Source organism: Camelus ferus, chromosome 17 (genome assembly GCF_009834535.1).
Source record: "Camelus ferus isolate YT-003-E chromosome 17, BCGSAC_Cfer_1.0, whole genome shotgun sequence".
Taxonomy (NCBI): Eukaryota; Metazoa; Chordata; class Mammalia; order Artiodactyla; family Camelidae; genus Camelus; species Camelus ferus.
Genome location: NC_045712.1, coordinates 15556949 through 15570061, shown reverse-complemented (window position 1 = coordinate 15570061; position 13113 = coordinate 15556949). Strand labels below are relative to the sequence as shown.

At 44.1% G+C, this 13113-nt stretch overlaps 1 protein-coding gene across 12 annotated transcripts in view; it reads right to left on the bottom strand.

Annotated features, from left to right (window-relative positions):
- The window catches only part of CADPS (calcium dependent secretion activator), a 416509-nt gene that overhangs the window by 145449 nt on the left and 257947 nt on the right, over positions 1-13113 (bottom strand). For 11 of the 12 annotated variants that reach the window (XM_032458141.1, XM_032458140.1, XM_032458146.1 and 8 more), the window contains exons 10-11: positions 12762-12870; positions 6308-6520 (exon numbers count right to left, since the gene is read on the bottom strand). In XM_032458141.1, the coding sequence (XP_032314032.1) occupies positions 6308-6520; positions 12762-12870 (322 nt within the window). Of the gene's footprint in view, positions 1-1534; positions 1547-6307; positions 6521-12761; positions 12871-13113 lie in introns of all 12 variants that reach the window. The other variant, XM_032458143.1, reaches the window with a different exon arrangement.

Below are 13113 nucleotides of genomic sequence, written 5' to 3'. Positions count from 1 at the left end.
CTCGTGAGACAAAACTACAGAACGGAATTAAGGCAAACGACTGTTTGGAAGTCTACTAGGATAGCAATGCGTTGTGCAAACACATGTGTATTCGCTACAACAAAATTCATTCAGTCATCTGTGCATCCATCCTTTCTTTCAGTCTTGAAAAAAAAAGTATAGCAAAATCCTAAATTCCCACTTCATTCACATTCTCTGGTAATCTTTTAAAAATGCCTCATCAGACATTGAAAGGAAAGGAAAGTTAAATTAAGTATCTGCTTGGAGGGGTGAAAAAAAAATCTGTCTGCTAGCCAGGGGCACATGTATGCAAAATAAAAGGAAGAAGAAAGAAAGGGGGGGGGGGAGGGGAGGAAAGAAAGCAAATTAAAGAAAGAAACAAAAAGAAGAAAGAACTATTATTAAATGGTCAGGAGGAATGGTGCGACCTACAGCTTCTAAGTTAGCATTCAGAATACTCAGGTACATATTTGCCTGCTCTCTTGACCAATTTTTTTAGCTCCCTCGCACGTCAAGTTTTCCCTCAACACATTTTTTTTTTGGTGGACAGCTTTGTCCTCTATGAATAAAGGAACTGTGGACTCTCTTCCACTAAACTCAAACAGTGATGAGAACGATTTTTCTAAGTTGGAAAGTGTCTTTTTTTGTTCTTCCCTCTTACAGGTGTATTTTTAGAAAAACTGATACCAAGACACATGATGTCAAAAAAGCTATTGCTGTCACTGTTTCTGGGAGAGGAGGAGAGAAATATTTGAGACCAGAGGTCAAAACCCTCCATGGCATCATGAGAGTGTAAACCTGCAGCTTTGGTGAATAAGCTACATGAATTCAATCGTGCCCTTAATTTCCTGTTTTTTTGTGGGTGGTGGTTCCATGTATTGCAGTTCTCCTTTGAAAATTAATCCTCTATTGGGTCTTAGAGCACACCCTCAAGCCAGGTAGAATGAATTCCTCAGTGTTCAAACAATGCATTTACTTTATTAATTGTATTCTGCCATTTCTTGCTCAGTTACCATCTTTGGGTTTCCTACCCCACCTTCTATTTGTTCAGGTATCCATGGGTACCACACCACTGGTTTACTGACCATTCTAACCCTCGGAATGGGAAAGGAGAAACAACACCAACAGCATATCATCAGAGTGCAAAATGATCTGTTTTCAGGCATTAAGCAGTCAGGTAGCTGTGAATTCCATGAAACAAAGGCATTACTTGCCATTTCGTTGTGATGTTCATTAATATTCTCGGAATTAAAAAAAAATTAGGAGATGTCAATGGTTGGCTTTACTCAGAGGATCATTTGATGCCAATATGAAAGCCAAGGAGAGGAGGCAATTATGCACACATCACATGCATCCTAGTTTCAGTATGGAAGCTTAACATTTCCAACCTAAGGTCAGGAAAATAACATGAGAAGTTTGACTACAAAGTCTAGACATGAGGAAGATTGAAGAGGAGAGGGAGGAAGCACATTGCAGGTGTCAGATAATCTAGTCTGATTATCTGAGCTGTGCTAGCTATCAGGGGAACACTTACCCTTCAGTCCAGCTAGAAGTTAGCAGGGTAAGAAGGAACAAACCAGAATAACATAAAGACTAGCAACAAGGCTCAGGAAAGCAGACAGGAGTTCTACCCTAGCAGCTACAGTTCTCGGGTTCGAGCAAAGATTGAACAAGAAAACTTAAAGGAAACCAAACCAAACCAAAAACCAAAATCAACCCCCCCCCCCGCACACAAACCAACAGTCACCAAGGTTCCCCCTAACTGTTGAAGATGGTTCAGTGGTAGCAAAATTAGGACAGTTCTCAAAAACATCCAACTTTCGGGAATCTGCGATGTGATTCACCGTTACTAGTTGTGAAACAGACATTAAAATGAGACTCATTGCAAGTGGCACAGCAAATAACCATTGATCAAGGGGCAAAGCTTAGAGTACCCCCTCCTCCAAATGAGAACAGAGGTACCGATTTTTCCTGTTCCTCTAAAACAGATTGGACAGGGATCAGGTGCATTGGACAGGGATCAGGTGCTTCAATGAGAGGCCACTTGGCATCACGAATTGTGGCAGCACTCAACTACAGATTTGCACGTCATTTCCAAGGTAAGCAACATTGGCCTTAAACATTGGAAAATTTCAAGTATTTGTTTTCAAAAGTTGTACAGCTGGGCAGTGACTTAAGTTTTTCAAGTCTTAACTTAAAAAAAAAGACAGGGTGGGGGCAGGGAATTAAATCAACAACAACACACACCAACAAAACCACAAAAGAACAGAAAAGTTTTAAAGTTTGGTGGAACCCTCCCCAAATCATTGTAGAGTCACATACAAATGAATGAATAGCAGGATCTATTTATTTATTTTTTTCAGCTTTTTCCAATTCCAAAGAAATACTCCACTCCATTCTTTCTTAGACGTGTCTTTGCATTTTGAAATTAAGCTTTTGAAATTGCAAAAAAATAAAAAATAAAAAATGAAAACTGCACGCAGAAGTCTGCTAAACTGAATTTAGAAAAGACCCAAATAAACTCACAATTACTCGCAAGTTATCCCAAACTGTAAAATGTTCCATTCTCAAGTTTCCCTTGAGCAGACAGCGACATGACAAGACTGGAGTGTTTATTTTTCTCTATCCAAAAAAAAAAAAAAAAAAAAAAAAAAACCCTCTCCCATCTCTCTGTAGCTTCCCTTTGCCATGTAAATAACTAACAAAGCGATTACAAAGTTAACCCATCGAAAATTTCTTCTTAAAAAATCATTCACTTGCAAGAACACCAAATACTTCAGCAAATATTCAAAAACAGGGATTGATGAGATGTGCACAGAATTAAGTATTTAACAATGGCCCTTACCTTTGGGAAGTCAAGGAACTCTTTTTAAAATGCAATACTTGATGTTTTTTTTTTTTTACTCTTTTTGTTAGAGAGTCCGTGACTGACAATGTTTGTGTTGTGACAATTAAAATAAATCTATGTATAGACTGAGGTCCAAACATAAGTGACGGATCCAAGTTTGCTGTTTCTCACTAGGTTGTGATTGTTTTTCAATTTCCTCTATAATCTTGCTTTGAGTACCAGGTGACCAACCCATCCCAGTTTGCCCAGGACTAAAGGGGTTACCAGAGACACAAGACTTTAATGGCTAAAACGAGGCAAGTCTTGGGCAAATCTGGATGAGCTGGTTACCCTAAGTATAAATCAACATTGTAAGTTTGACTGAATTATTGGATAGTAAAGGTTTGAACTGAACAGTTTAAATGCAGCTGTAAAGTAACTGAGATAAAACCACTATTCCGCAGCAGACTCTACTAAATTATGATATTCCCCTCACCCCACCCCCAGCCAGTTTTTGGTTGCTTTGCATCATTACTCAGTGACACCACACAATGTATAATTCTTTGTTCCTTCTCAGATCTTTCTCATGGATTTTATACACCCTAATGGTAAATGATCAGGTACAGAAGGTTGAGTTGGTTAAATCCTGATTGGATACTGATGCTGGCTTCTAAAGTATGGAAAGAGAACTTCACTTTCTGGTACTCTGACTGCCAGCAAACTGGCAAGAGATTGCATCTAGCAGCGTTGAGGCTTGGTTTCAGGGGTAGTAATGTAACTACAGAATTACCGGGTTTAACACTATTGGATTGAAGCTCTGAGTAAAGACTGTCATTTATTGCAGGGTTGCAATGTACAGTTGTGCAGGGTGGGCACTGCACAAGTCAATAGGAACCACTCACATTTCTGCCTATGGGAAAAGGGTCTCCTGCAGGGCACAATCTGCATGGCTGAAAGGGGTGGCCTTTGTTCTTACAGAACCTGGTAGGTGCGGTAGGGCCCCACACTGTCTGGAGAACCTCTATTCCCGGGCAGTGATTAAGGAAGACAGTAAAAAGAATGGTGGCTCTCCTGCCAGGTACTGATAAATCCAAGAGGCATGAACTATCTGATCTTCTCACTCATCTCTCAGCCCACCCCACATGCTCTGAGCCACTCAAACTCTAATCCTTAGAATTTTGCTTTGGACACTCCATTTAATCAAAGTTCCCTATGTCAACTAGAATAGTGACCTACATCAAGCTCATGTGTACTCAACTGAATCTTCTTGCTGATGCCTAGTGACTAGATTTTAATCTCACAGCTAAATGAATCCCACCTACAGAGGGAAATCTAAGCCCGTCTATGTCCATGAAGAGACATCCATCCTCTCTTTAGCAGCCCCCATCAGTAGTCTTCTTTTTTAAATTAGTGTCTGGTCCCCATTTCACTGTATCCCTGAATGTCCATACTTCTTCCTACATGAGAGAGGAAAAAGTGGGGCTAATCGTGAACCAAGTAGTAATTTCTTAATCTGGGCAGATGATAGAACAGAGACACTGAATTTAAGGCAACATGACTTCAGAAGAAATGGAGATTATTTGGAAATAAACCAGGATTTTCCAAATATCACCTGAGATACATGCTTTATGAGGTTGATTTGGATGGTGGTTATAATTAGGGCATTTTTTTTTCCTGACACACGGATAATTCCATCTCAGAGAGAGATGACAGGTTCTGTTGTTTCCACATTGATGAAAAAGGAGGCTGTCAGGCAAGGTGAAGGAAGGGATTCCATTATAGAGTGTTTGAAAAAAATTAAATAAATATTGGGTGTGCTTTATGTTAACGAATGACTAAACTATTTAGAAAGAGATGTAGTCTTCCCTCTTTTTGCTTTCAAATAAACTTAAGAGCCACAAATGTTAGAGCAAAAAGAAAGTAGAGAACTTGGTTGTGGTTACGGTCAGCAGAGCTGTCCCTCCTTTGGTGAGTCCCTGTTAAACTCCTTTCTAATTCTTGCAGGGTTTCCTGTATAGAAGCTCACATGACTGTGATTATTCACAATGTTTCACAGGGAATGCATCTTCCTTCAAGAAACCATCAGGACTGGACAGGAATTCCTGGGAGCACCTGATGCATGGCATTTGCCATCCAAAAAACCCCACCCGTCAAGGAGTTAAAAGGCTTAAGAACATAGTCTTGTTACTCACTGAAAAGAGGATTCTCTCTGTTTAGTGGCTGTCACTGCAGCAGAGGAGAGACTATGTGCAAGTACCGAGCTAAAGGTCAAGTTCCTGATGTGGGGCCTTTGAACTTGCTTTCCTTTCTGCTGCAATTCTCTTCCCACAGAAATGTGTGGGGCCGACTCCATGTCATTTGGGCTTAAGCTCAGATCATCCGTCTTACATCCCCTCTCCCCACTCAGTCACCACTGCGTGACATTCTTTATGGCATTTCTCAATGTCTGCAACTATCTTATTTTATTTTTTTCTTTTTTAACTTGTTTGCTGTCTAGACTCCCTGACCGAGATGTAGGTTTCCTGAGAGCAGGGTCCTCATTCGTCTTCCTCATCCATGTGCCTCGTCACCTAGACAGTGGCTCAGCGAACGACACTGAATGAATGGGTTCCACGCTAAAGTAAGGCCTCACCATGGTTACTATTAAAAGTGACTTGGACCTGAGCTGTCCTTAACTGACCTGTTATTCAGGTTAAGGCAAACATCTCTTCTTAGGGTTAATGTTTATAACCAAAATGAATGGTTTTATTCGGCGCTTTAGGTTTACAACGTTTCCATTTCTTTTCTTTCAATAAGCATCTCCCAGTGTATGCTGTCTCTCCTCTTACCCTGTGCATCTGAAGTGTCGCAAGATAAAAAACCATGCTAGGTGGCAAGAAATTTAAAACAGATGCAGAGGTAAGAGGGGAACAGACTAGAATATAAACTGGGGCTGCTTAAGGAGACGGTTTCATTTTTGGGTTTTGGTATTTTAGCTCAGAATGGGATTTTAAGTACCGCGGTGTTGTTTTTTTCTTTTTTTCTTTTTTCCACTGCATGTGATAATGTCATCATTTATTTTTAAATGGTTCTAAGTTGCAGATTTAAATTTATTTCAAATCAAGCCCTATTTTAAAGTTCCTTTTAATAGGAAGCAATGAGGCATGGACATACATAACCTACTAGATGTGAAGGACTCAAACAAATACATGTTTGGCTGTGAATTCCAAACTCTCACCGAAAACAAAGAGATAAAAATCCAGCTAAAATGTATTTTCCTTGGTTTAGTCCTTGAGGGAAAGTGTCAAGTATTGCACTTTAAAATTACTTTCATCTGACATTTTTGTCCCAACTTTCCACCTCCGAAGTTACTATTTTTTTTTTCCAGCAAACATGATTTCGGGAATCGTTCATATTAAAACAACTGATTTTTCTAATTCAACTTTGGAGGATTGACTTTAGTCTACAAGGCTATTTTGAACAAACGGCATATTTACTTACAAAATTGGGAGATGGGGGCGTCCAGCTGAGGCACGTTCCCTCCCTTGGCGTTGAGTTTCTGGACTTGGGTTGGGGGCACGGGCTTGTGGGACTGCCCGGTGGCCCGGTACATGGCTTGGACCCACAGGATGCGATCTTGCTCGTCATCGCTTGCAAATATCACGGTGTCTCCTTCTTTGACTGCGTTGAAGAAGGCTCGGCCACCCTCCAGACCTGGGTTCAAAGGACAGAAGAACCACTCAGTGGAGCTGCAATGATCTTGGCAGCACTGAGCTCTGAGAAAGGCAGCTTCTGTGTTTCTCCCTGGGCTGGAGAAGGGAGGGCCCATTTATCTGCCTTTCGGACAGGAAGTCTGACACCCTCTTGGCCACGGGAGAGGGGCCATGATGTCAAAGAGGTATTTTGAGCCTGGCTTTTGCTCTGCTGGGGGCACAGGGGTCAAGTGGGCTACCTACTGGCTATAAACATACTAGTATTTTCTCCCCATCCTTAAAAAAAAAACAAACCAAACAACAACAACAACAACAAAACACCCTGTGACCCCACCTCTCCCTACAGCGACTGCCCTACTGTCCTTCTCTTTACCATGTGAGGGGATCGCTACCAGGGCTTCTCAGACGTTAGTGTGCATGTGAATCCTGGGCGTCTCGTCAACATGCAGCTTCTGATTCAGTACAAGCGGAGCTAGAACCCGGGCTCCTGCATCTCTAACACGCTCCCAGATGACGGTGATCGGAGGACTACACCTCAAACAGCAAGGGTCTCCCTTCTCTTGGTACTCGTCCCCAAAGGCTTTCCTCTCTTGGTACTCGTCCCCAAAGGCTTTCCAGTCAGGCTGCTGCCCCGCTGACACATCTCGCCAAAGGTCACCAGTGCCTTCCACCTTGCTGAAGCCAGCGATCAATTCAAAGGTCTCATTTTACTCCATCCATCAACTTACTCTATCTTCCTTGAAAGGCTTTCTTCAGTGGCCTTCAAGTCACCTGATTTTCCTCCTCCTTCCCTGGTTACGGCTCCCAGTCTGGTTTGCTGGTTCCTCCCCCTTTAAATGTGGGAGCATCCTGGTCCTCTGTCCTTGGACCTCTTCCTTTCTTCCTCTACACCCAATGCCCCCCAGGGGATGCCATCCAGCCAAATATCATGAATACGTTCAGGGTCCCTACATGTCTACCTCTACCCTGAACTGCTCCCTTGCACAGCAGACCTGCACACCCAGTGGTTTTCCTCACATGGATGTAGGAGAGACACCCCAATCTTACATTTCGAACCCTGAACTCCTGGGCTTTCTCCCAAACCTCCTCTCCATCTCAGCAAAGCTGGGCTCATCCTTCTAGGCAATCAAGCCCACCACCTTGGGGTCTTTTTGAGGCCTTATTGTCTCTCACTGCCCATTCCAATGAAATTCTGAAGGCTCTACATTATAACACTTTATATATATAATACTACATATGTTACATAAGACATTATATATTATATATATAGTATAAGACATTATATATATATATTATATAAGACATTATAACAGAATTTGACCCCTTCTTCCCTCTCCCGTGCTGCCCCCCTGAACTCGGCCACGCTTATCTCCCACCTGGATTATTTTCATAGCCACCTGTCTGATCCCTCTGCCTCCATGTCCTCTCTCTATAGCCGATCCTCAAGATGGGAGCCAGTGTAATCAGTTTAGCACAAGAGTCAGGTCACACCACTCCTCTGCTCAAAACTGACCAGCGGCTCCGCATTTCACTCAGAGGAACAGTCTAGGTTCTGACAAGGCCTGCAAGACCCAACATCAACTGACCCTCCACCACCTCCACACTCCCCTCTTACAGCTCTCTCTCATGTGCATGTGCATGCACCCAATTCACAGTGGCCATGCTGGCCTCTTGCAGTTCCTTGAACCCTTCAGATACATCCTCACCTCAGGACCTTTGCACTTGCTATTTCCTGTGGCTAGAACTCTTCCTCCAGATATCTGCACGATTCACTCCCTCACCTCCGTCCTGTCTCTGCTCGAACGTCCCATGCTAGTTTGGGCCTTCCCCGACCTCTGCCTCTCCTTCCTCATCTCTCCTCTCTTGCATCATTCCTCTCCATAGCTCTTATCACCTCTAACAAATTGTAAAGCCAGGGAGTTTTTGGTCTCTTTTGTTCACTGCTGCATCCCTGGTACCAAGAACAGTGCATGGCACAGGGCAGGTGCTCAGTGAACATCTGCTGGATGAATGAATGACCTACAGACTCATCTTTCCCACAGGCAGTTCTCAAGGTTAAAGTTTAGAGAAAAGTAGGCGGAGGCCTCTTTGGGGGCCCAAGCCAGAGCTACACTGTGTCTGTCCACATCGTCCAAAAGCCTGTGTTTTGGAGTTACTTGGACTCTCGGTCCATAAACAAAGCCTCATATCTTCATCAGGTTCCTCATCGTTCCTCCTCGCCCGATTACCAGTTTCAGATGAGAGGAAAGTAAGTGGAGTGATGAGCATGCTTAAATTTCCATTTCAATAAGGCCCAGTCACTAACCATTTATGTTGGAGAAAATTTCTGGTGACGTTAAGACTTCCCCATTGTGCTGAGAGCATTCATCTGGCTGCCCATTCTACAAGAGTGGGGGAGTGTTGGCAGTTTGGCACTTAGAATTGCCAGGGATCCTAGAACAATAAATAGCTGCTTCTTTATATGAAGGGTCTAGAGGGAGAGCATTTTTAATAAAAGGTTTTTGGTGGTTATGATTATGAAGGAATATTTTGGTTCATCGCTTACGGAGAGTTTATAAATGTGTGATTTGGGTAGGATGAGGTGCAGTGAACAAGTCGGGAAAACCTGATGAGACAAATGGATGGTGTCATAAGGAGGACAATTCTGCAGGGAGGGGGAGGAAGAAGAGCTTTGAGGGATCCTCTCAGCCCTGAAAACTGGGCACGAAGGAGCTGAAAGGAAGAGTGGGGTCAGGAGACTTTCTGAAGTCCAGTCTCATGGTAATGTTTGGGATAAACTATTTTGATACTGCAGGTGAATTCCGGGCGAGACATCACTGGACGTGTCCTCTTCCTTGCCTGTCCCCAGCCTCCCCTCCACCAGGGCCACTGTCAGAAAGTCAGTTCATGGGATTGCCTAAGGAAGTAGAGAGGTCGAGATGGAAAGATGCTAAGAAGTTTTCAGATTTTTCGTTAATCCTCCCAGCAGCCCTACAAAGTAAGCACTATTATTCCCACTTTATAAATGAGAATACTGAGTCACAGGGAAGGCGATGGTTAGCCCATGAACACAAAGTGGGGCTGGAGGTGTCAGAGCTGGGTTCCTAACCCCAGCTGTCTGACTCCATAGCTGGTGACTGGAACCACGAGCCAGACTGCTCCGGAGCCTGGCGAGCACGCCCCGCACCCAGGATCAGCTCTCTGCGGATTCGTCATTAGCAAGAGAGGGGAGAGTACCGTGGGGTGAGTGGGGCAAAGAGAAACATGTAAAGCAGCAGAAGCTGTGACAGTGACACCAGCAGAGGGCCACGCGGAGCTTTTTCAGTGAGCATGGGAGACCCAGGACACAACAATGAGAGTGAGGAGAGAGCAGAGCAACCAGCAGGGAACCAAGGAAGAAGAAGGCAACGTGAACATCAACACGAGCTCCAAGGCAGCGGTCCTGGGCAAGGTGGCAATTCCTGGGGACGGAATCTGCAAAATGCAATGTGTGACAGTGCCTGGCTCTCCATGGAATGCCCCGCAGGGAATGACCTGCCAAGATCAAGAGGACATGTCTGGCAATGGATGGAGTGGACCAGGCAAGGAACGCTGGCCAGCTCCCTGGCCAGGGGTTGCCGTTCCAACAACACACACGGACATGGTCTATTTATGCTGGCAAAGTTGTCGAAGATCTAATTTAGTCGTTTAAATTGTGCCAGTGCATTATTCTGAATGAATATCGTCTTATGTGAAGACTTGGTTACTTAATCTAATAGGAATCGAGAGGATTGCCACATCCTCTCTGAACTGTACCCAGGGAAAGGTAAAATGAGACATTTTCATCTTTAGATGAAAAGGAGGAGCCTGAATGGAAAACTTACTTATTTATCAATTCTCCAAATCAATCTTTCAAGACCCTTAAATAGGTAGAGCGGATTTGGAGCAAATGTTTTTGTCTGAGTGACTGCTGGATCCTAGGCTGGCACAAAGGCAAAGACATCCATGGGGAAGGCTATCTGCCCCGTAAATATCTCCCCCAGTTGGTTCCACTGACAAGCAGGATACAGCCCAGAGGGAGAGGGGGACAGATGGACTCAGTTCTGCTCCATGTGCCCCCTCACCTTTCAGGGAGAAGCTGGGGGAGACTCCTCAACTCTCTGAAGACACTGGCTAAACTGTGCATCACCTCCATCTCCAGCTGGCAAACTCTGCTGTATGTAGGACTCCCCTAGAGCGCCTATTTAAATAGGATTTTGCCTTCCTCCTCTTGGTTCTTGGTTAGGTTTGGGGTCCAGGAACTACTATTTTTAACAAGCACTCTTTAAGAAATTCTGGGTTAGACTTCTCTCATGACAATTGGGAGTATTTAAATCTCCGTTTTCAATCAAACGCTGCTTTGAAAATAACTAGGACTTGGCACATGGAGAGGCAGAGAAGAAGCTGCTTATTATTCTCCAGAACATAATCAATTTACTTTCCATTTACATCCTTGGTAAAGGAATTTATAAAATTATATCCCAGGGGATCAATGTGAAAAAAAAAAAAAGAAGAGAAGCTTTTATAAAACACATGTGCAGTGACTCCTTTTCCATGTAGACAGAAAAAACTTTCTCCCCGCTCCCGTCCTCCCTCTGCGATAACAGAATTCTGCTTTTATATGATAAAGTAACAACTCTGGCTTTGCTCTAGCTGTACACGTAGCTACGTTTTCCTGCAAGTACCAAAGGGCCAGACAGGTGAGACCTCAAGTCCCAGCTCTTTTTCTTCCTGTACAAAATGAGATGACAATCCTGGTTCTTACCTACTTGGTGGGATTGTGGTACCACCTAAATGCAATCACCCAGAGGCAAGGAATAGTGAACGGGACTAAAAAGAAGTTAGTGGCATAAGATGGTATTTTTTCCCTTCTCATATTGGCCCTTAAGTCTCCCACTTTAAAATATGGGTCTTAAGAAAGAGGGTCTTTATTTCCCTGATGGGAACTCAGTGGTTTGAGAAGAATGCAAACCATCATAGAGCAATATGAAGGCGGATTCATTAACGCAGGAACCACAGCCTTTCCGTGAGCTGCTGCAGGAAGCTGTTTCATTCATTATGAGAGATTTCACTTAAGTCTTCTGTGGTCAGCGCTGTACCACGCTCTGGCAAGATGCTAATTACCTACGGAAGTCCGAGGCTGGGGGTAGGGTGGGGTGGCTGGCCCAAGACTGCTGGGTTGGGATTCTGAATCTCACGGAGATGCTAAATGCTAGTTCTCCCAAGTGGGCTGGGCCAAAGGGCTTCCTCGCCACACCTTGCCAGGTTAACACCCCATCTTCTCTCAAACTCTGTTTTTCTTCTCTGTGTATTTTGTTGCATGTGGAAGAGCAATATGGGAGTAGAAAAAAAGGTTTTGGGCCAAATAATGCAGTATGGTTGGAAATGCTTCCCTTGTGCAGATTTGGCATAAAAATAAACTTCTCTGGGAGAGGGCTGTTGGTGCCTGTTGCTCATTAATATGCTGAAATGATTTCGCACCCCCCCCCATTTTGAAGGTTCCTTGAAGCGGATTTCTATTCATTTTTTTCTGGGAAAAGAAAAAAAAATGGGTGTGGAGGGGGGAGAGGTGTGAGGGGACAGGATATAGAGCTTCTGCAATGTAGAACTTATGAGAAATACTACCATTTGCGTGGTTCTCTTAGTTACATAAGGCGGAGGAGCTTGGATGTCAACGCTGTGGATTAGTGTCTTTTTAGGAAATAAAAAACATTTCGGGAGGACTTTCTTTTCAAGTGCCATCAGCTCGCTTCAGATTGTCGTTAGCAAACGTGGATGGACAGGGCAGTCTTGCTTGGACATGGAGACACCAACACCTGCCAGGCTCACACATCACTGGTGAACAATAACACATACCAAGACACACACACACACACACACAGTCCTTGGTGTACATACAGGACTTCTTATTCAGAAATTTCTTTTTAACATTCAAGGGTGGAGGACATATTTGATGCAGGCACAGTTATGTAGAAGAAAAATGTATCATGTTTTCCTTTTGGTTTTACGAGGCTCCCTCGAGGGAAAACGACGCCCTTGATTGAAGTGGCATTTACGCAACAAGGATGGAGTAAATCTTACGATTCTGTAAGGTCGGGGGGCTGTGGCTGTCACGGGCAGCTGTGTAACCCCAGAAACTTGACTTAGGGTTCAGCATGGAGGAATTGCCCACAAACACCAGCTGACTGTTCACCTGGGAAGGGGTGGGGTTTTGCGGGCTCATGGCTGAGCAGGTGAGCAGGTACCTGGCTGGGGGTCGGTGTAGTCCACAGTGTAGCCGTCCAGTTGGAGGAGTTCCTGAGGTTCGGCTTTTTTCTCCCGGTAACTGCACATGGCAAACGTGTACTGACTCACCTGAAAAGGAAAAGCGCAGGTTGTGAGACTGGTTCCCTGGATCTCATCTTCCTTGGGGGAAAAACAAAACCCAAACCCCTCCCCGTTCAAGCCTGTCCTTTCCCCTGAGGCCCTGCACGCAGAAGCCGGGTTCAGATGGAGTTTCTCCACCTCTTGGCTGTGTGACTTGGAGCAAGTTAGGGAGCGTCTCTGATCCTGTTGCTTCATCAGTAGATGGGATATAATCTGAGACCCCATCTTCTC